Source organism: Leuresthes tenuis, unplaced genomic scaffold, assembly GCF_036924035.1.
Source record: "Leuresthes tenuis unplaced genomic scaffold, fLeuTen1.0.hap1 SCAF_24, whole genome shotgun sequence".
NCBI lineage: Eukaryota > Metazoa > Chordata > Actinopteri > Atheriniformes > Atherinopsidae > Leuresthes > Leuresthes tenuis.
This window is the reverse complement of record NW_027325378.1, coordinates 9,594,170-9,615,882: the sequence shown is the minus strand read 5'-3', so window position 1 is coordinate 9,615,882 and position 21,713 is coordinate 9,594,170. Positions and strand designations below refer to the sequence as shown.

The 21,713-nt window shown below is 40.9% G+C and overlaps 4 protein-coding genes across 9 annotated transcripts in view; 2 read left to right on the top strand and 2 right to left on the bottom strand.

Annotated features, from left to right (window-relative positions):
* gimap4 (GTPase IMAP family member 4) overlaps nt 1-9,243 on the bottom strand; it is a 222,830-nt gene extending 213,587 nt beyond the window's left edge. Inside the window, exons 1-3 of one of the 3 annotated variants that reach the window (XR_011910223.1) lie at nt 9,100-9,243; nt 6,784-7,542; nt 5,595-5,681 (exon numbers count right to left, since the gene is read on the bottom strand). Coding sequence is in view for 2 of the 3 variants with exons in the window: in XM_072378812.1 (XP_072234913.1) it covers nt 6,776-7,542; nt 9,100-9,130 (798 nt within the window). In the remaining variant the exon portion in view is untranslated. Of the gene's footprint in view, nt 1-3,373; nt 5,682-6,775; nt 7,543-9,099 lie in introns of those variants that run through there. The other 2 variants (XM_072378813.1, XM_072378812.1) reach the window with 2 other exon arrangements.
* Nucleotides 9,244-9,864: 621 nt separating this feature from the next.
* Nucleotides 9,865-12,804, bottom strand: chmp4c (charged multivesicular body protein 4C). The gene is made up of 5 exons (XM_072378753.1): nt 12,441-12,804; nt 11,307-11,484; nt 11,024-11,132; nt 10,805-10,931; nt 9,865-10,413 (listed from the first exon to the last, which is right to left on the bottom strand). The coding sequence occupies exons 1-5, from the start codon at nt 12,661-12,663 to the stop codon at nt 10,352-10,354; spliced, it is 699 nt and encodes a 232-aa protein (XP_072234854.1). The 5' UTR covers nt 12,664-12,804; the 3' UTR covers nt 9,865-10,351.
* A 426-nt stretch (nt 12,805-13,230) lies between these two features.
* On the top strand, nt 13,231-16,296 carry zfand1 (zinc finger, AN1-type domain 1). Its single transcript, XM_072378233.1, has 8 exons — nt 13,231-13,325; nt 13,771-13,813; nt 14,434-14,473; nt 14,631-14,758; nt 14,933-15,024; nt 15,153-15,271; nt 15,393-15,548; nt 16,053-16,296. Exons 1-8 carry the CDS (start codon nt 13,271-13,273, stop codon nt 16,227-16,229), a joined length of 810 nt encoding a protein of 269 aa, XP_072234334.1. The 5' UTR covers nt 13,231-13,270; the 3' UTR covers nt 16,230-16,296.
* A 676-nt stretch (nt 16,297-16,972) lies between these two features.
* On the top strand, nt 16,973-21,701 carry maf1b (MAF1 homolog, negative regulator of RNA polymerase III b). Of its 4 annotated transcripts, none has more exons than XM_072378226.1 (8): nt 16,973-16,995; nt 17,849-17,933; nt 19,748-19,879; nt 19,955-20,117; nt 20,201-20,322; nt 20,407-20,526; nt 20,702-20,794; nt 20,887-21,701. In XM_072378226.1, the coding sequence occupies exons 2-8, from the start codon at nt 17,851-17,853 to the stop codon at nt 20,909-20,911; spliced, it is 738 nt and encodes a 245-aa protein (XP_072234327.1). In that variant the 5' UTR covers nt 16,973-16,995; nt 17,849-17,850; the 3' UTR covers nt 20,912-21,701. The 4 variants fall into 4 exon arrangements, with proteins under 4 accessions (XP_072234327.1, XP_072234324.1, XP_072234326.1 ...); XM_072378223.1 differs by having other exon boundaries at nt 16,977-16,995; nt 17,845-17,933; XM_072378225.1 differs by lacking the exon at nt 16,973-16,995 and adding an exon at nt 17,002-17,495.
* The last annotated feature ends 12 nt before the right edge of the window (nt 21,702-21,713 follow it).

Below are 21,713 nucleotides of genomic sequence, written 5' to 3'. Positions count from 1 at the left end.
CAAACAATGTAAAACCACAGTTTCAGCAACAGATGTAGAAGCGTGATATAAAAAAAGTTTTTTTTTTCTGAAGCGTGATCTTGCTTTATCTCACAGTGACACTTCATACACATAAGGCTCAAACTCACTCAGCATCATAGCTTTCTGTATTTCTGTAACTACTGTTGTTTTGATTACATTTTAAATAAACAATGTTGGTGAAAACGGCTACGTCTGTGTGTCTGTTTGCATTCACAAAGAATGAATCTCAGAGAGGGCTACACAAACAAAAGCTGTGGCTGTTTTACTCATAAATATTAATAAGCAATAGGAAGTTGACAGTCTGCTTTAACATTCCCTGAGTCATGTTCATGAATCTTCTGAAGGCAAGGTCATTGCAGTGCTGTGAGTCATACTGATTTAGAAACAGCATCTCTGTGATTTGGTGTTTGACTCCCATCTAGTGGTAAAAAACCAGAAATTCTGCCAGTTTAGGTTTAAAGCGGTACCATTTTCTGTTTTTCTCTCTAAGTGTTTATTACTTAGAAGGAATGCATGGAATACTTTATAACAGCAAATTGTTGTCCACCTTCTTGTATACACAATTAATGAGAGAATTATTCAAAAGGTTTACTCTCTGGAAATGTGTTTATTTGCTGCTTTTATTCATTAAGCAAGATGTCTAACCGGGGTTCCCCCCCTCCATGACTTTTTAAGCAACGTTAAATCATTTTTAGGACCTTTTACAACCATTCACACGTGTTTATCATTCTGCACTCAGGTTTTATTGTTTCTGTAGGACTTCATCAGCGAAGCCCTCATTAAAAAGCTTCCTCATATCTAGTGGCTTTGCTGGACTGGACCGTACCCGACCAGAGATCAACTGATTGGCTTTCATCAGTGCCTCAGGACTCTGCTGAGCGTGGGAAATGTGCTTTTAGCTTTTGCAGAACTCCTGACAAAACCCATTAAAAATCAATCCCTTGATAAACCGCTGTCACTTTAAATCAATGGTGGCACATCAGTTTGTGGGCTGCACTGTGGTGTGGTGGTCACCTCATTGTAAGAGAGGTCCTGGTTTGAATCCTGGCTCGGCTTTCTGTGTGGAGTTTGCATGTTTTCTCCGGTTACTCTGGCTTCCTCCCATTACCCAAAATCATGCATGGATTTGAAAAAGATTGACCCTAGGAATGAGTGAGCGTGGATGGTTGTTTGTCTCATTTGTCTCTGTGTGGCCCTGTGATGGACTGGTGACCGGTCCAGGGTGTATCCTGCCTCTCACCCAATGACAGCTGGTGTTTTATATATAATATTTCCTGCATCTTAATTCATTTATGGACCGTTTCATTCAGAATAATTCTTACCAGATGAAAAAATTTAAAATCAACCATTATGGTTTTGGACACCTAACAGGAGGACCACAGAATTTACTGAATTTACAAAAGACTGAGTCAAAATGCCACAATACACACCTTCACACTAGTCCATGTTGCATTACACCAACAGCTACAGATAGGCTTGCATACAAAAACATGAGATTACTGGAGATTATTTGGGGGAATTTGCAAGGATGTGGTTGATTTAGTTTAATCACAAATAAATAAAAAATTAAAAGAAGATGCTACTTAAAAAAAAAAATAATTCCATGAGTTTTCCTAAACGTTCAAAAGCTGTACTCGATTTAATGTTTTTTTTTTTTTTTTTAAATGACAAATCCCATGACTTTTTCCAGTTGTTCGTAACTGCTGAAACCCTCTCTACAAGATGAAAACCTAACATGAAAAATCAACTTACACGAAGCTTTGTCAAAAACAAAAAAAATACAGTATATAAATACATAGTACAGCTTGTCGTCGGGCATTTTAAACCCCCCCAACCAAAAGTTAAAAAGGAAATCTGACAAAAACCTTGAGATAGGGTCTTTATTTGTCACATATTCATAATAAAGCAGATTAAAAAAAATAGACATTTATTTGGAGCAAACAGACAAGAAAGGCAGTGCTGCTCTCTTTAAAAATAAAAATAAAAAAAGGTCTGAGCAGTGCTGGCCAGTAAGAAACATTCCAGGAGTGCAGAGGTTGCAGCAGAAAAACACTGAGATGAATATCTTTAGAAGAAATGCGATTCACATGCTGGACTGAGAAATACATCAGAGGAACAAACGGGGTCATTAGGAAACACTGACAAACGTACATGTACCAGGCTGCATTTTCAACAGTGTTCAAACCATCTATACATAAATATACTTCTCTTCACACATTAAACATGTGTAGCAGTGCTTCTAAACGTGACTATTCACGAATAACTGCCTGCTTCTCTGTTAAAATATCTCCGCAGGGATCAGATCTGCTCCCCATCTCAGGTGTCAGCATCAAACATGTGGTCTTTGTCCCAAACAGGGTTGCACAGCCACCGAATACATCTGAGTGCAGAGCACTGCGCTGGCTATACTTCATAAAGAGATTAAACACAAACAAGCTGCTGAAGGAGACAGACCTCGATACACAGAGCGCTCCCACAATCAATGGCGTGTTTTAGTCTCTGGCTCTCGAGGACTTGTTGGTTTTCCATCCAGCCATTTTGGTCTCTGTGACACTGGGGGTGACGGAGCGAGATTTAATGGAGCAACTGAAAACCAGCAGCCTGTGCTCCCCGAGGGAAAAGAGTGACATTTAACGAAAGAGGGAGGGGAAAGATTTTCAGGTCTGGAACTCACTAGAACCAAAGGGAGTAAAACTGCACCATGACTGCAGTTATTTTGTTGGTAGCAAATTATTCAATGCTAGCATTAGATGCCGCATGTACATGTTCATGCTTTAAGCTGCTTTTCCGGCCCAATAAAAGGACTCCATACAGAGATACAAAGGCTGCTTTGAGGCACCAACCACGATAGGCCAGATATATAACCATCATTAGCAAACATTTAAACTACATGTCAGGCTCGGATGTCTGTACAGTGACCCATAAATGAGCACTAAGTGCTTGTGCAGAGCACCTGCTTTCAGAATGGATCACTATATCCTAACTAATGATCATCTGATGCTGTTCCTGACACACTCTTGTAAATGTGTTATTCATAAAAGGAGTATTCAGACCCTCTGAGATGCCTTTACAAGAAGTTTGGAACTACCAAGAGACTCTGAAACAGACAGAGGCCCTAAAACCCTACTCAGTCACCTCATAGATACCATTTTTACTGTCAAACATGGTGAAGTAAGGATTAAAGGAAAGATGGATGCAGGAAAACACAGAGGCGTGAGAGGGTATTTGAATCAGACTGAGGTGAAGGTTGCATGAAAATCTGAATTTAATCTACTTTAAGAGGAGCTTAAACTGTGTAAAACGAGAAAATCAAAGGATGTGAAAACTTTCTGGCAACACTTAAAAACAAACATTCAGGTATTCCTTTATTCATACACGTTTAATCAGGGAAATGATGCAAATACATTTGAATGACAAACATTGGAGTCTTTCAGTCCACTGGTTATGATCATTATTCAAGAGACAGTGTGAGAGAAAACACGTGAAACTATATTTTCGGATATTAGAATATGTGGTCGCCAGGTCTCTGAGGGCATCTTCAGCTGTTTTTAATCTCTTACCATCTCAGTGACAATGATCTACACCATCAGAGAAAGCTCAGGGACCTCAATAAGGTGTTTATTGTCCCACAGGATTAGACCATATTCAGGGTGTCTAAAAATCTGAATAAAATGTGCAAATACAACAAGGATACTCCAACAATTCCATCACAACCAGGGTAACTAGTGTGCATAAAACTAACAGGCACTTCTGCTCTCAGTTTAAAGGAGGCCACAACATTGAAGACAACTCACCACCAGGTCTCTGTGGCTGTGTCACAGCGCCTGTGTGCTAGGACCCAAATGCAGACTCCATTCAGGATGCAGGCACAGAGAAGGAATGACTATTTTTACCAGAAAACAAACTAGAATCTCTGCCAGAGCACGATATCCAGGAGAAAGAAAAAAAAAAGATATCCAAACGGAGTTAAACTAAGCCAAAAAGGACGCAGCTGTGAACAAAGACCAACCTGGGGTCTGCGGTACGAAGCAGGAGGAGTGGCTTCAGCGAGGAGACTTCAGGTGCAGCATCACAAAGCTGGTTCACTTCTTACCAGGTCGTGTGAAACCAAAGTGAACATTTAAAATAGACGCTGGTGCGTTAACAGCCAGAGTCTCTGTTCAACTCCTACCAGAGTCAAAGACCTATTACGCCGTTAGATTTTCACTCAGAAGCACTTTTACTGGAAGTGTGTCAGCTAAAGGGCCCATGTACCCTAAAACAGGGATTGATAACCCTAAAGCTTGTCCCTGTTGACTTTTAAAGACTTGAGCATTTATTATATTCACACTCATTTATGAATCGTTTTAAAATTAACTAAAATCATTAGACAGTTAAACACCCGTATGTTCAGCATTTTAGACCCTAACATATGAGAATAACTCATGGAAAACCTGGGTTTTACTGGGTTAATAACCAGCTTCATCGTACCGCTTGGCAAGATATCCATCGTTAGGTTGAGTCGACCTAAAGATACCCAGGACATATCGAACCTGCTCCGTAGTACAGACCCCTGGAGTACAAAGACTGAGGAGCGAAAATAACAAACATACAGAAAATTAAACTCTGATCTACCTCAAAACTCAGACCGTGAACAGCTGTTCCAAGCAGGTCATCTCAGACTATCTTAACAAGCTGCCAACCCAGTGTTGCCCCAAGAAACTTATAGTATGACTTTAAATAGGGGAAAAGCAGTTAAAGTGCACACCAAAGAGTGTGTTTTAATAATAAGGAATTTCTAACCTTTCTAGCACTTAAACACATTTATTTTCCTTGAAACCCCTGTGCACCTTGTTGACCTCATTTCCAATGTGTAAAATATATCACAATAAGTCTATTAAAGTATTTAATCATTTATATTGTAGCTCATTCTTTCCAGAAAAGTATCCCGGCGTTGTGGGTTGTATAGAGGCTACAGTCCTCGCTGGCCCGGTTCCCGCAGCGGACGGCCTTTGCTGCATGTCATTCCCCCTCTCTCTGCCCCATTTCCTGTCTCTCTCCTACTGTTCTATCCATTAAAGGCATAAAAAGCCCAAAATAAAAAAAAGTATCTCTGCCACAAACTAAAATAATGGCCTAACGATCAGTTTCAGGCAAATAACTGAAATCAATAACAGCTCTAGTGCATTGCAAAACAATGAACACAGCAGAATGACAAAAGCATTTACAGTTTGGTCACAACAAGAGCAAATGGTTTGAAAATCAGTTCCGTCGACAGTCCGACAGAAAATCATAGCGATAACTTAGTAGTGCAGTTCTGGTGTTTGCTGAGACAAATGAGTGACAGGTTCTAAACACAATGACGATGCCGCCCGTATGGATCAGCTTAGAGTAAAAACAAAGAAGCATCCATCACACAACCCTCACAACTCAACAGCCAAATTCATCCAAGTGTCATAACAGGAGAAAACAGGGGAACAAATCTTTACCACATGACAGTTAGAAGATGTGTATCATCAATAATGCACGAAGTAACACGTCTGAATTTTTTCTAATAAATATGATAAATCACACCACTTTATACATTCAGTAACATTTCAGTTTTTTACCATTTTTTGTCTTGTCACATAAGCAGCTCTGCCATCTTTGGAGGGTCCGTCAGTCAAAGGCAACTCATTAGTCTGGAACACACCAAACACACTCTGCATTACAACATTATAACAAGACTATTTTTGATAGTTTTGATAAACTGCTGTGCCCTTATAGTTTTGTTTCTAGGTTCATGTTTCTTGAGTTGCTATGGAGACAGAAGGAATGAAGAAAGGGCGAGTTGCTTAGATACATAATGAGCCATCTCTGATCCGATCTGAGCAACAGTCATACCATGAAGCAGTGATAGCACAAAGCAAGGCTGACGAGTGCGTCTGCTCGCAAGCTCTCGTGCTGCTACTTCCTTAAAGCTGCTCGGCGTGATGAACCCACAGAGGAGTGTCATGACTCTGCAGTTCTCATCATCCTCATTTGTAGAGTGCCGTGCAAAAGTCTTGAGCCACCCCCGATTGTTTTCTCTTGTGTCAGGATTATTGGAAATAGGTGCAGCAATTTATCTAAATATGTGCAAACATACCCGATCGATGGATTAAGCGGGTATAGAAAACGGATGGATGGATGTGCAAACGTAAAAGGCTAAAACAGAGTTTGTACATCCATATTTGATCTGAGCACCTTCATTCTCCACAGCCTGAACCCTCTTAGACAAGTTTTCTGTCATTTCTTTAAGTATTCTCCAGGAAAAGTTCTCCAGGCTTCTTGAAAGACATTTTAAAGCTCTTCTTTGGGTGTTGGCTGCTTTCTGTTTGGGCTCTGAGGAGGATTTATGACCCATTTACCACTGATTTTCCCTCAGAAAGCCTGGAGAACTATAATGAACCTGGAAACTTTAAAGGAAAATATAAAGAAATGAGGGCCGGATCAAGACTTCGACACGTGTACTATATATCTGGCCAGCTGATGAATACAGTGCGGATGAGAAAGAACCACTAACAGTAAAATTGCTTACCAGAAAATCTTAACAAGCCAAAAGTGGCCAAGCAGTGTAGAGTTTAGAGGAACAGCAGAGTCGGGTGATAATTCTGTGTTAGCACTCACACACAAACTGTCAAATGAGTCATTTTTGGTATATAAATATTGATTATAGCTTCTGTTAGGACTCAAATCATTTCAGTGGGATCTTTAACTCACAAAAATGCCTCATAAAAGAGCCAATGTAAACTCATCACTCACTGGAAAGCGACTCCACATTCGTGGCTTTGGACAGAGCCAGTCCAGAGTTCTGTTTGGGCCGGGCCCCGAGATCCTGCACGTCTCTGGCAGGATTCTGGTTCTCATCCAGAGATCTTTGCTCCAACTCTGGATTGTAGTGCCCCTTCTCTTCTGCCACCATCTTCTCCACCCTCTCCATTAAGCGCCCCACCTGGGGGTTCTCCCCAAAAATGGAGTTGTTAACAACAAAGTATCTTTTCTTACATTTCTCCAGCACCCACTGCAGTTCTTTGCCCTCTCTGCGAATGTACCTCTCGATGGAAATGGTCCGCAACACCTCCGCCCAGGTGAACACCACAATCGTGTGCCTCCAAACATGCGCCCCAAAGAGGCTCACATGCTCCTCAATGCGTGCACGGTCCACTTCTGTGAACATGCCTACAGGGATGACTAGCAGGAAGGCATGAGGACCAGGAGGGCAAAGCGAGGCACCTCTAACAAGCTCCTTTTTATAAGAGGGTGGTGTATCCTGGGCAGAGAACCAGCCCGGAGTGTCCACCACAGTCACCTGCCGCCCGTCGACCTCCGTCTCCCTTGTAACGCAGAACTCAGCAGCTCGTTCCAAGTGAAACTCCTCCTTGCCAATGATGGTGTTGGCCGTCAAGCTCTTCCCCGGCCACCTCCAGCCCACCACCACCAGACGAATTTCAGGCAGATGGCTGACCACCTGGGCTGCAGCTGCCGTCTTTCCGGCCTCCTCCGGTCCAGAAGCATCTCCGGCTAAGGTCAGCAAGTCCATAAATATAAGTTAGTATGCAACAGCCTCCACCCAAAAGCACTCAGCAAGTTTAGGAAGTCCTTAAACCAGTTATACCGAAACAGTTTGAGCGACAATGTTTGATTTGTTTGGCTGCTAAGAAGGTCATTGCTGTTATACTTTGTACTATATTTTCTTGCAAAATGACCATTTTTTTACACATAGCAAACGGTTATCAGACTTCACTTTATAACTTTATGAAGAATGAGGTATGAAGAGTTCAAATTAACACCAGACCTACAAGTCTAAAACTCCCCAAAAACACAATCCTGGCATCTTTTTTTTTTTTTAGTTCCCCTTTGTTGGAAAGTTCCTCATTTAAGGAGCCGCTCCGATTTTCATTTCCAAAGTATGTCCTTCCTTAAGTTAACTCCACCTCTGCCAAGTCTCCACATGTGAGCCACGCCCACTCCCATTCACCCTGCCAGACCCATGAAGCCATCTTGAGGTGGAAATATCAGCTGCACTGCACACTCGGAGCCTCTGTGTTTAAACCAACAGGTGTATTGAATTGACCAATACAGCTGACTAAGACCTTAGAAAAATGTGTCAAACTGTTTTGTTTTTAAAAAAAGGGCCTTATAGGTCTCCTTTAAAGTATGATGTTGGTTGAATTATTTGTGAGATTCCACAATGGGAAAAACACATTCAAACACAACAGGAAATATCAGCATAGTTTTATGTATATGGCCTTTTCCATCATCTTTCATTTACATAATCGTATAGGTTTATATGATGTCTAAGTTCTGCATCCGCCTGTGCTTTTTAATTGTAATTTAATTTGGATATGACTGTCACAGAACACAAAAAAAGAGAAAATCTTTACACTTCTAAACCTCTAAGTTGGTCTTGTTTAACATGTCTTTGTTCTCAGAAAGTGTGGAGCTATTTTCTGATCATCTTTAAGCCCTCTCTGCGCTGCCATGTCACAGGAGAGAACCATATCTTCACTTCTGATCGCTTGCTCAGTTGACTTTATCTCACCCAGCCTAAATATTTGTGTTTACTCATATGGAAAAGGCAAAGAGAGCGTTTTAATTCGCATAATGCAAAGGATATTTGATACCGTCTAAAGAAATAACCGTGTGTAAAATGTAGTGTCGAAGAGGTCATGTCCTCAGTATTTTGATTTTGGAGACCTACAATTAAGTCAAAAGTGTAGTACCGACTTGTTTATGTAATAAGGAAGTTGATTTACTCATGAAAACTTGTCTAATAACACACTTTACACGTCAGTTATCTATTGAATGTTAATGATGTAATTAATTAAAGGGGAAATATTAAATATACATGACCTCTAGCTACGCGACAGTGTAAGGTTTCAGAGAATGTCGGATATAGTATAAAAACAATTGTTTTAGCTTTTTTATATCAGCTACACATGAAACGTGCTCAGATCCGGTTCTGTTGTTTAAACTGAAACTGTTTGCTAACTTTAAGCTAGTTTTAACAGCTGAGAAAGACGCCCATTCATTGTTTACAGTCTATAAAGCAACCGCATAACTTAAAATCCTTCTCACCTGTCGTCTGAAGTGGTTTATTCGCTTCCATATTTAGTTTTGTTTCGAGCCGATGTCTTTAGGGGTCTTAATTCGCTTTGGGCGGGTCGTTTTTCGAAGAACTTCCTTCTGATGACAGAAGTTACCGGATAACCGGAATCTACATACACTATTTCCGGTTATCACCTTCAGAGTAAGAGCACGACAGAAAAACCGGAAGTGAGCAACTCACAGACTCCAGATGTAGATGAAGAGGGCATTCATACGCAAAATGTCAATTCTTACTTCCATAAACGGTAAAATAAACCACAAACGTCAAAGACAAGCTCAGTGCCAGAAAACGCAGGTGTCCAGGATGAGATCATCACTTTCATTGGAGAGACACAGAAAACAAAACAGCATTATGTTTCCTGTGCACAGCTGCTGGGTTTTTCCCTCTCTCATGATTTCCATATGCAGGCATGACTCTTGTGGAGTAGGACACCATGTTTAAGTAACCCTTGATTAATCAAGTGAGTTCAGGAGCAGTTTTTATTATTACGTTTTTTTTTTAGTTTTTTTTTTATCTGTTGATAAAAGTCATGAGAATATTATATCTAAACTATATTGAAAGATTAGGGATCATTTTTACTCAAACTTTAAAGACAAACAGCAGTTTTTCTAATATATGATCCACTTTCCTGGTCTTCGTGAGGACTCACCGACCAGCTGTCCGAGTCGTCTTTTAGGCAGGCAAGAAAATAGACTCGATTACTGAAACAGTGCAAGAAAAATGCATGGAGCATCTTTTCCAAATCACTCTGACACATTAGTCCTTTATTGTTTTAGTAATAAAGTGACATATTTACAGCATTTAGGCAAAATCTATGATTATTTACAGCTGCATGACATACAGTTCCATCCTATGAAGGAAAAAATTAAAATAAAAAAGAGACATGCGTCTTATATCCTTTAGGCCTATAAAAATTAGCGCTGTCTGTAATTAATTAAGTATTATTGGAAAAACAAGAAAACAGAGTACACACACAGGGAGATAAATCTAAGGTACAGCTTATTGACTCCTTCAATGTTTTTTTTTTATTTATTGTTTTGATAAATATAAGCAGTATAGTAGCACCAAAAGACAAGAAAGAACATTTATCAATGCAAAATTACATAACTTCATTTCCCTAAAAACCTTCAGCAGTATGAAAAGTCAAATAAAGAGACACAAGGATGTCCGATTAAAGTCTTTAAAGTCTTCCATGTTTCTTTGTGGGCATGAGAGGCTGTCTTAAGTTGCCCACGATGCCAGCATGTGCATGTCATCCTCATCCTCGACCCTTTTCTTGGTAGCTGTTTGAAAAAAAAAAAAAAAAAAAGAGCAAGCAAAAAAAATGTAAATAGTTACTAACAGTGCTGTTAAATCCTCACAAGTCCAAACCTCTTGTTGCCGATCATCAGCTCCATTATTGAGAGCAAAAATAATCATAGTGGCTATTCCGGGATTAATGATCTTAAATATTATTTTGTGCACCATTGGACATTTTTCTTTGAGGGGGAGAAAAAAAACGAAGAAGAAGAGAGTGTAATTTCCCATTTCCTTTTTTTTTTTTCTTTAAAGTTTTTTAAAGATCAACTATACACACACTTCTTGCTTATATCCACCAGCGTCATTTCTCAGGTGAAATTATAACGGCTTATGACAAATGCAGCGTTTTATGTCCGTACTGTGTGAAGGACTCACTTGCGCGCTGACCGGGCCGTGATGAGGGCAGTTTGGAGCTGGGAACGCTGGGCAGCCCGCCCATGCTCTCCATGCTGTTCTCCAGCTCCTCCTGCTGCAGCTCCTCCAGCTCTGCCAGCAGCTCGTCCTAAAACACAACGCACGCAGGAAACGGATCAACAGGGGAGACACAGGAAGTGCCGAGCATATTTTGAAAAAAAAAAAAACAAGGAAGCAAACCTCATCAAATGTCTCCCCGAAAGATCCAGAGATGGCTTGGCTGATCTCTTGGGCTACATCCTGTTGCTCGGTGATATCCTGCATCATATCCTCTATCTTGTCAATGTCCCTGAGATGACAAACACAGACACATTTAAGTCTTGAAATCAAGTTTAAACTTATCATTTTGTCTATATGAATAATTTAAATGTTCGGCAGCTTCCCTCATTTCAAATGGTTACAAAAAAAAGTTTCTTTAAGCACCACCTCAACACTTTCTTCTCCTGTATGACTAGGTTCTTACATGTTCTGGTGGACCTGCTTCATGGCCTTGGCAGCGTAGCCCATGTTCTTCAGGACCTCCGTGTTGGTATGCGAGTTCTCCAGAGCTTCTCTCTGAAACTCGATGGTGGAGAGCGTGCCGTCAATCTGCGTCAACTGCTGCTCCAAGCGCTTCTTCCTCTTCAGGGCCTGCAGGGCGGCTGGTACAGAAAGATCGAACAAGTCACTCGCGTGCAGTTCTCACTGATAACTTCATCCTGTTGAAGTCTTGGGCGTGAGCAAAGAAAAGATAACAGGTTCCTCCCTTTGCATGGCGATGTACATATTTTTAAGTTGGGTTTTTCACTGAGCAATGCCACTAAGAAAACAGCCCACACTGGGCAGTGCTGTAAGCTTTCTGCAAAGGGAAGGAGACTTTCACATTGCTTATTGGTTACAAGCCCCTTACATTGTCTTATATTGACAAAACTGAGGGAACTGCATCTTAGAGGGCCTTCTAATGCTGCCTTTAAAACACCCTCCCCAACTGTTGGATGCTCAAAGTAGGTTTAAAAGCCGTGGCTGCCTCCAAGTTTTTTAGAATTTTAGTTGGTCTCCACTAGTTAAGAGTCAGGAGATTCCAAGTTGCCACTGAAAGCACGATTACTGTACCTTTTTAGTTCACTGAGACGCTTTCTGCATCGCCCCCTGGCGTTTGAACGTATGGCTTCACCAGTTTGTGAAACTGGCTACTGAGGAAGCAAAACGGAGGTGTAAAACATCCAAATGTGTGGGTACAAATGCATTAAAAATACTACCGAGTCTGTCATGCGCAAACCAAAGCCGTGCCCAAAGTTTCATTGGAAATAAACTGATTTATAGATCATAAAACATAATGGTGTCAAGTTCAGCTGAAGCCCTCAGCTCAGTTTCTGTATTGTTTTCATGAACTGGAATTAAATAACTAAATGCTAAATCAAATGGAAGTCAACCAAAACGATGACACTTGAAAGCCTTTAACACATTTAAGGAGATTTACTTTGATATTTGACAGAAAAGAAAAAAAAGTCAAACATCCACTTTTAGGCTACAGTGCACAAGATAAAATCTTGTCTGACGGTGTAACTACCGTGTCAGTGCCTGAGCTGGACAGCAGGTGCACAGTCCTTAAACATACCCTTCTTGTTCTTTGTGCCATGCTTCTTAGCTATCGTTATTTCTTGTTGAATCCTATTCTCCAAGTACTCCTGCTTCTTCGTCAGCATTTCCTCCGTTTCCCGGAGTCTGTGGATGGCCTCCTGAGGAGACGCTCCTCCCCGCGACCGGTGGTGTTTGGACTTTGAGGAGCTGGACGAACTCGAGCTAGAGCTCCCCTTGAAAAGCTTCGAGATTTTACTCATTTTGGAGGCTTTGACAGTCACTTGTGCAGATATCTAAAACACTCACAACTCTGTCGAGCCCGAGAGCAGCTTTCCAACTACAAAGGCGGGTGTGTTGTAGATTTTCCAGCTCGACGACTTTATGCATTCAGTTCAAACTAGCCAGTAAGCGCACCTTTCACCACACCTTTCACCATTACCTGTGACGCATTGATACCTGACGCCCTTCGCCCTCTTTCTATGCGGACCTATTTTTTCCGCTTTTAACTTGGTTCCAGAGAGGCTAATAAACTTTTTAACTCACGTGATCAATAATGGAATATTTTTTATTCCATGTATAGTTGTATTTAGAAAGTTAATAAATGCGTGTAAACTCGGAACATCGAAGAAAAATAAAAGTACTAAAAAGTTGGAATTTACTTTTACTCTGCACAGTGATGTGAATGATCGTGTGTGTGTAAAAAACATAAGTTAAAAGGTTTGAATATTTTCTAAAAGTTTTTTTAAGTTTTAAATTTTTAAAGTGTATATATATATATATATATTTATTAAAAAAAACTTTGTCACGTGACTGGTCTGTTGGGGTCAAAGTTCGTGTTGTCGTGCTCGGTAGACTCACTGCTATCTAATGGCTGAATTAGACATTGGGAAGCATTGTCAGGTCGACTCCTGCAATCTGAAAGGTCTGTTGAGGTTTCATCCGAACTATAACAAATAAAGATATTGAAGCGTGACTTTATCTGTCTGTTTTCTTGAAATGAAACACGCCTAACTACTCGTTTGGATAGCTAGCTCATCAGTTAGCAGGCTTTAGCTTCATTAGCACTTAGGCTAACCGCTAACTTGGTGAGCTGCTCTTCGTGACGCCAACAGTCTGTGTGTTAGCATCGCATCCTCCAAAACCAAAAACCTTTATTATGAGGAACATTACACCCGGACTCCGAGTTGGTTGTTTTTGTTAGATGTTTTAAAGAAGAGAGATGTAGGTTTAATCAAACTCAGTGAAGTCGGAGCTCCTGACTCCGTATTGTGAACTTTTAATCAGCTTCAATAAATTTTGTGCAGCTTGTTGGTGAATGAGCCCTGTTTTGACGATAACATGATGCAATTTCTACGTTATTCTTTTAGATTTTCTTCCATTTGTTTGTGATGCCTGTAGTGGTGTTTACTGGTAAGTTTGATCTTCCTCCCAGTTAAGTTTTCTTCAGATTTAGTGAAAATCTTTAGACCCTTATTACACTTTCGTTGGTAAGTGTATCCATATCTCGTGGTGTCTGATTAATACAGGAGCACAACTGATATTACTGGTTGATCTGACGTTGTTTCCAAAATCAAAAGTCTTTAATAACCTGTACATGTTGACTTAATCAAGTATACTTATTCATGCTTTATTAGCAACTGTATGAGATTTTCCCCTTACCAAAGAGTTATTACTGTTAGGATCTGTTATTCTTACAGGAAAACAGGGGGATTTTTTATACATTGTATTACATTTTAAGTTCATAATTTGTTATTGAGATATTAAATTCTGGTATAACTGCAGAGTAGACAGTAAAATATGCAGCTAAGTACAGCACCTTTTATTTTAAGTGTTTAAAAAACTTAAAAAACTGTCACTAATTTGTGAGGATAAGCTTTCTTTGTCTTGTATGAAATCACATTTAAACTGACAGTGACCTGCTCAGATTAACAGCATGTTTGTTCTGAAATAAGGTAGCGAAATCTTGACAGTGTTTTCACCTCTGATAATTTCTCTTTTTGATGAAACATTTTTTCTTCTGACTCCTACAGTCTTGAGCACAGAAGCAGAGAGGCCCACTCCTGTTCAGAGGTAGATCGTAATGTCATGTGCTTGCCTGTCTTTCCTTGATAAGATTAGCACAGCTGCTGTTACAATTCCCCAAACTGTGAACCAGATACAGACAGTGTGTGTGTATTTTTTTTTTTTAATTGTGTTCATAATCTTCTTTTTTTTTTTTTTGCTTCAGGAGCCATTGAAAAGGGAATCCCACACTGCAGGTGGCAGCACAAGCTACCCGTGCTCATTTGAAGACTGCAAGAGAAAAGAGCTGCTTCCAGTTATATGTCCACAATGTGATAAACACTTCTGTTTGGTGTAGGTTGACTTGTTTTCATTTCTTTCATTCTCTGTTTTACAATGAAAAAAAACTTTTCGAGTTGATCTATGCTCATGTAGTCTTCAAACAGAGGGATTTAAAGAAAGGAAGGGTTTATTGTATATACATATTTCACTGTTGGAAAAAGTGTTTATTTTCTTATTTCTTTACAGCCATCGTCATCAAGATGATCATAAATGTGAAAAGTTGGAGGTCCAAAAGCCTCGAATGGCAGCCACCAAAGAACTGGTACAGAAGATTGTAGGTCAGTAAGGACATTATTCTGTCTGCCACTCCTTGATCCACATAGGCTCAGCATTAAACTAAATTACTTTTATGACCAATTCACACATTTAAATGATGCCTTTATGACTCTCTTTCATGACTGCTCAGAGTCAAAGGGTGGATCCAAAAGCAAAGGGCGCAGAGGAGCAAAGAATGCTGCGACTGCAGCAAAGGTAGCGCTGATGAAACTGAAGCTGCATGCTGCAGGAGACAAGGGGCTGCCACAGGTAAAACCAAGCTCCCGTGGTCTTTAGTTTTAAATTTGATATTATATGTTGCATATATTTCAAATTTAGTGGAGCAATGGTCATTGTTTTTGACCAACTTTTTTTTTTTTTGGTTTTCCAGACAGAAAGAACCTATTTTCAGGTGTATCTTCCCAAAGAAGCAAAAGACTGCAGCCAGCCCATGTTCTTCTGCTCTAAATGGAGTGTGGGGAAAGTGGTGGATTATGCAGCCTCACTCGCTGGCCTCAAGAACAACAATAATGTACTGACAGCGAAGGTAAACGATGGAAGAGCGTTAATGATAATCACAGTAAATATAATTAGCACAATTACAACAACCACTACAGCAAATGATCAGCTTCCTCTCTCTTGCTCTCTTGATTTGCCTTTTTACTTGATATTGTTCTTTAAAACAGTTTCCTCCACAGGTATGAATGGCTTGTCGCTCACACGTTAATGCTGGTGTTCTGTGAAACTGATTTTTTTTTTTCTGCCGACAGCTGCAGAAAAACAGGAAGCTGGGTTAACCAGTGCTGTGCTCGTTGATGTTTGTGTTAAAGATGTTACTGAAAATTCAGCTGCAACTAATTTCCCTATAGTGATACTTGATGTGTTCCTCCATACAAAACAAAAGTAATCCTCCCTTATGTTTGCACTGATTTTCATTATTCTATTGAAGGTGTTGATTATTTTATGCGGGTGAAGATGATTCAACTTTTCCCCAAACTTGAGACATATTTTACATGCCTCCATATTGAGCCTTACTCCGTTTCATTTGCAGAAGCTGCGACTCTGTCATCCTCAGACAGGTGAGGCTCTCCGGATGGATGACAACCTTCTGTCGCTGCTGGCTCATCCAGAAACTCCCCTGCATAATGGCGGTAATCTGATCATAGAGTATTTGGACAATGAGTGTACAGGCCTTGAGGATGTTTCGGACTACATTACCCAGACCTGATCAACCAACAACAATTACTGTATGGATGCTCTCTGTTTGTATTTATGACAATAAAATTTTCTTATTTTGAGGTGGTGGATTTCCACTTAAAGCAAGGTCTACTAGATATTACATTCTATTAATGACATATTACTCAATTCTTTATCAGTACTACTATTTTTATCAACATTATCCTGTTATTCAACCATTGGGACTTGAACTCACAATCCACAGCACCAGAGACTAATGCCTTATACTTTAGGCCACTATATTAAGGACAGTTAAACAGAGATCAACTCTAGGCTTTGTACAAGTCTGTACAAGTCGGTAAAAACAAACAAAATTCCCAGTGAAAACCCCATTAAAACATTGATATTGCAGAAGAAAGTCATATAATAAAAAAATAATTGTTGTATCAGACAATACTTTATTCGAAAAGCATGACTGATATATGTTTTTATACTCTTATCCATCTATAAAATGTATTTCATGACTATCTGAAGGCTTGAAATCATGGGTTATAAATGCCCTTGATCGCACTGAACCCTCTGAATTTGTTCTTGTATCAGCACTTGAGGTCTCCAATTACAGAAATTAGCATGGACTCGAAAACGTTTTAGCCAACCACGGAAGGTACAATTTATATTGACAGGTAAAACGGCCAATCACAATGGAGTATGAACAAAAAAGGCTGGGTCTGTCAGTAAAGCGTATATAAATGAAAAGGGGTTGGCCCATCTCAAACAGAAGGTACCGTTGTTTTGATGAGAATAGGACCGTTCTTGAAGTAATCGAAATTGCATCAACATCAACCAGTTATTATTTTTATTATTAGGCTAGGTGGCTATTCGCTGCTTTTCTGATCGAGTCGCTTAGAAAACAGCGACTTGATCCTGCTACTATTGATCGCTTTGTTAAATCAGGTTGAAAGGGATGCCGCTGCAGATAGACTCCGACGGACGCCAACAGTCTTTGGATTTAATCTCATCGCATTTAATCGGGAAAAGCAGTTTCTCTATAAAATTAAAAGGCCTCAAAGTAACTCATTCTCGACCGAGTCCTTCTGAAAGATACTCAAGCTCAAGTTCATATTAATAGTTCGTCTCTGAGCAGAAGACAGAAGCGAAACAATTTGTGAGCTAACAACTAGCATTAGCTGGTGAACAACAACAGCGGGACGTTAATCTTCGACAACCGGTTTGCTACAGAGGTCAAGTTTCCGACCGTTACGGCGACTGTTTGGCTTTTGAGACGATTGCAGTTTTCCTCTGGTGAAAATATTTGTCGGTAAGTGAATTAAACTAACGTAGTGAAACAGGAAGATACTAGGTTCAGAAAAGTGGGGGAGGGGCGGCGGTTTCTGTTCGAGGAAACGGTGTTTTGGTCTTATAGCTGTCCTCATGGGGCGCTGCTTTCAGACGGCATTCATTAATTGCGTTGACGGCTGTTTATCTCCTGTTGAAGGCTTATTTTGTTTTTAAATTTTGAAAGTCACCGCTCCTAATTTTTATAAATGCTATAAAACCCTATTTCTCTTCTGCTTTGTTGCAAAGTATGTCGACAAATCCAAGTAGAGTAAAGGTCTGCCTATTGTCCAAATGTGACTTTTAAGTCAAACTGTTCTCTTTATTTTCAGACAGCCATGAAACTGTTGGAAAACTCCAGCTTTGAGGCTCTCAGCTCCCGGCTGTGTGTTGAAACGGGGGAGTCTCGCATATTTGGCAGGTAAGGAGAATACCACAGTGACGCATTAGCTGTCACTTCAACAACAAACTATCATCTTTAGCTAGTAGGAGGCAATAGACTCTTACGGCCTTCCAAAGCTCTACTTTACTTGAACGTCACACCAGACTTCAGCTGTAGTTCCTTTTTTTTTTTTTTTTTAGGCGATACAGGCAAAAGCCTTCCTTTTAGGGATGTTTTTATCTTAACTGCTTGTTTCAGTTGTGCAGACACAATCCAAGATCTTTAGTCATTTACACATGAACTGCACAAATTCAGACAGTCTTGTCTTCAAGCAGGCTAAATGCAAACAAAAATGGCATGCTTGATTGTTTTTTGTTGTTGTTGTTTGTTTTGTTTTTTTGTTTGTTTTTTGTTGCAGTGAAATAACACCATGGCCTGTAATGGGCATGTACAGAGTTCACGGAACAGGGGATTGAATGTGTAAGGAGTGTAAAGATGCAGAGATAACTCACGCTGCTCACAACCGGGGTAGTAGGGCAAGCAGCCAGCTGCGAGTTATGCAATGTCTAAGCAATTTACTACCCTAAAGACCTACATAGTTCTCCGACTATACTTTTTATTGACTCTGCAAACTGTAATGTATATCGGTGTGCTTCGGATTATGTAAACCTTCCAGCTGAGTCCAAAGATACAGATGCAGTGTTGGTGTCATTACATAAAGACTGGTGGGCTGTGGAGTTATGCTGCCCAGTGCAGAGTTTTATGAGTGGGTGGCAAAACCGAGCTATGCTGATTGACGCAGTTTACAGTGTCCTCTCACAGCGCTGTGTGGTTATTTTGGAGGATGTTGTTAAGCCCGTGATGTGTGCGTGTGTGTACATGCACACACACACATGTTACATGATAAGAGAGTGCTGCAGCCAGAGCTGCTTAGTGGATTAGCAGGGCAGTTCATCATTGTGGTACAGCTGTAGCCAAGAATGGGCGCACGCTTTAGGGATTTTCTACTTTTTTTGCATTTATTTTGATGTTGCACAGTGCTTTGCAGAATACACTAGTTAGCTGTTAGAAGCACCGCTGTGTGTTAATAAAACAGACGTTACGCAAATGGCTTGTCCATGAAAATATATATATATATATATATATATATGAGAGAGTTGTCATTAGAGATGTGTGCATGTTGTGTGGATCCTGTGTCCTTGCAGTCATCTGGTTACCTGAAGAGTTTGGTTGGCAGGTCAGCCGTGCTGTGTTGGAAATATGAGTGCTGCTATTTCCACAGTGTTGTCCTCTGATGTTCCTATAGTTAGCCTCGCAGGGTCATGACAGGTCTTGATACTCGGTCTATCCCAAGCTGCACTGCCATGTGCCCTTGTGTAACCTTTGCACGGGTGTGGGCAAAATAAACAAGTGCACACTTGTGTGCTCCTCGGTGATATCTGTACCAGTGGTGTCTGACCCAGAAACATGAACGCAGAAGACTAGTCAGGGAGTCGTAGGATATGTTTCAAGGTCTAGTTTTATGTGCCGGATCCATTACTTAGACTTTTTTCTTTTTCTTTTATTGAGCCTGTTTGAATTCACAGAACATATGTATCAATTAGTAAAGGAAATGAACGGATGAGTGTAACTATTTGGTACACTCATTGAGTATTTATTTGTGACGTTATCAAAGAGCGGGTGATCCGGCTTTAGATTGTCGATAAACACACGTTTAAGTGCCCTGAACTGGCTGTGGTCTGTTGCGTAAATGCATGATTGAGTCAGATTAGCTCTTTAGTTGTTTATTTGGACTCATTTTGTTCAGAACATGAATGTTGTTCATGTTGTTTTTTTTACTCTGTGCCCTGCAGGATCGAGAGCTACTCGTGCAAGATGGCAGGAGACGATAAACACATGTTTAAGCAGTTCTGCCAGGAGGGGGAGCCACACGTCCTGGAGGCGCTTTCTCCCCCTCAGTCCACTTGCGCCACCAGCCCTTCACAGTGAGTACTGCAGTCCTGGTCGGTGGGCATGTGAGATGGTTTATGTGGAGGTCTTTATTTAATTTTGTTGTGCAGGCTGGGGAAGAGCAGTGAGGATGGGGAAAACCCTCTGAGTGACAAGTGTTGCAGGAAGACTCTCTTCTACCTCATCACTACACTCAACGAGTCCTTCAGGCCGGACTATGACTTCAGCGCGGCACGGGCTCACGAGTTCAGCCGAGAGCCCAGTCTCAACTGGGTCAGTATCCCTGGTGCTCTGCAGAAAGGTGTATTGACAAATTGACACAGCTGAGTGATAATTTTCATGCGATTTCTCTCCAGGTGGCTAATGCAGTGAACAGCAGCTTGTTCTCAGCTGTGGGAGAGGAGTTCAACTCTTTGGGGCCTGAATTGTGGGACGCCGTTGACCAGGAGATCAACCTCCAGAGCTGTGATATTTACAGGTGGGTGTTGAGGTTGTCTTTGCTGCAGAAACCCCCCCGCTTCAGTGTCAGCAAACCTGTTCCAATCCCTGTTTCTGCTCTCAGCTACAACCCGGACCTGGACTCGGACCCTTTCGGTGAAGAGGGAAGCCTGTGGTCCTTTAACTACTTCTTTTATAACAAGAAGCTGAAGAGGATTGTGTTTTTCACGTTTCGCTCCGTCAGGTCAGCAGCGGCAGTGCTACTAATCACCACAACGAGCTGTTAAAATATGCTGCATGTGACATTTTTAAATTGCTTGTGCCATTTGTTGATCCCTGAATCAGATGAGCCTGAAAGATGTTTGCATTGCCAGCTGATCAGGGAGATGTTTGATCATTTGAAAATCTGTCACACACAGCGTCCTGAGTGGCTATGGCCGCAGTTGCCTCGACAACGAGCTGGACATGGAGCTGGATGACGAAGAAGAAATGGACGGCTTCACTGAGGACAGGTGAGACTCCTCGTCATACCACAGGTTTTCTCATTTGCCCTCAAAACAAACAAAAAAACCATCCCGCTTACACTTTTCTCCTCCTCCTTCAGGTGTCCCAGAGCTCTGTGTGTGTAACTTGTGGACGTACCCCATCCAGAGAATATCCAGATCTTTCCTCTCTGCCCATATACTTTTTAAAATTTCTTTTTAATCCATTTCATCTGGACCCATTTCTCACCTAGACTTATGCATGTTTTGGCGGCTTTTTGTTGGTTTGTGGCGAGCTGTGCGCCGCGAGGCGATGGACTCTCTGTGAAGACGCGCCTCACAGCAGCATCAAACTCCTTTTCATTTACCAGGATGTGAGGTTTCAACCCTGAGCTCCAAACTTCAACGGCACACATGCAGGTTTCTCCAGAGACCTCCTCATAGACGCTTAAATACAAGTTCCTGATGTGGATGTGTGGGAGGAAGAGACTGGCAGCAAGTTTGATTTCTGGCACACAGTGAAAGAGGAGTCTCAAAAACACACCAGCAGCCATGAAATGTGAACAGTTTGAGTCCAGCGTGGCACGGAGCCGGGTCTTTAACAACCAGAAGAGACTCTCATCAGCTATAAGCTTATGTTTATCGTGTGCTACCTTTGTTTTTTTTTTTTTAATGTGTGACAGTAATGTTACTGTGAATTTTTCTTTTGAAAAACAAAAAAAAACCCTGCTTTTATCACTGAAACTAGTTTTATGGTAGCTCTTTAACACAAATGCTCATCTGTCCCTGTTGGTCCAGCGCAGAATACGCCGCAGCTTAGACCAAACATCCACCATTTTTCTATTTTGTGTGTCATCTAAATACATTTTAAATTCTTGAATGTGTCTTCCTGGTGTTTTAATTTACCCATCGCCTCATTAAAAGGCTTATCTGAAAACTGAATGTATAG

Coding starts and splice junctions, on each gene's coding strand:
- chmp4c (XM_072378753.1), bottom strand. CDS start 12,663: ATGAGTAAAATCTCGAAGCTTTTCAAGGGGAGCTCTAGCTCGAGTTCG. Junction 10,932..11,023: donor TCGGGGAGACATTTGATGAG/GTTTGCTTCCTT, acceptor GTTGTGTTTTAG/GACGAGCTGCTGGCAGAGCT. Junction 10,414..10,804: donor ACGGCCCGGTCAGCGCGCAA/GTGAGTCCTTCA, acceptor TTTTTCAAACAG/CTACCAAGAAAAGGGTCGAG.
- maf1b (XM_072378226.1), top strand. CDS start 17,851: ATGAAACTGTTGGAAAACTCCAGCTTTGAGGCTCTCAGCTCCCGGCTG. Junction 20,118..20,200: donor GAGAGCCCAGTCTCAACTGG/GTCAGTATCCCT, acceptor ATTTCTCTCCAG/GTGGCTAATGCAGTGAACAG. Junction 20,323..20,406: donor CAGAGCTGTGATATTTACAG/GTGGGTGTTGAG, acceptor TTCTGCTCTCAG/CTACAACCCGGACCTGGACT.
- zfand1 (XM_072378233.1), top strand. CDS start 13,271: ATGGCTGAATTAGACATTGGGAAGCATTGTCAGGTCGACTCCTGCAAT. Junction 15,025..15,152: donor ACTGGTACAGAAGATTGTAG/GTCAGTAAGGAC, acceptor ATGACTGCTCAG/AGTCAAAGGGTGGATCCAAA. Junction 15,549..16,052: donor ATAATGTACTGACAGCGAAG/GTAAACGATGGA, acceptor TTTCATTTGCAG/AAGCTGCGACTCTGTCATCC.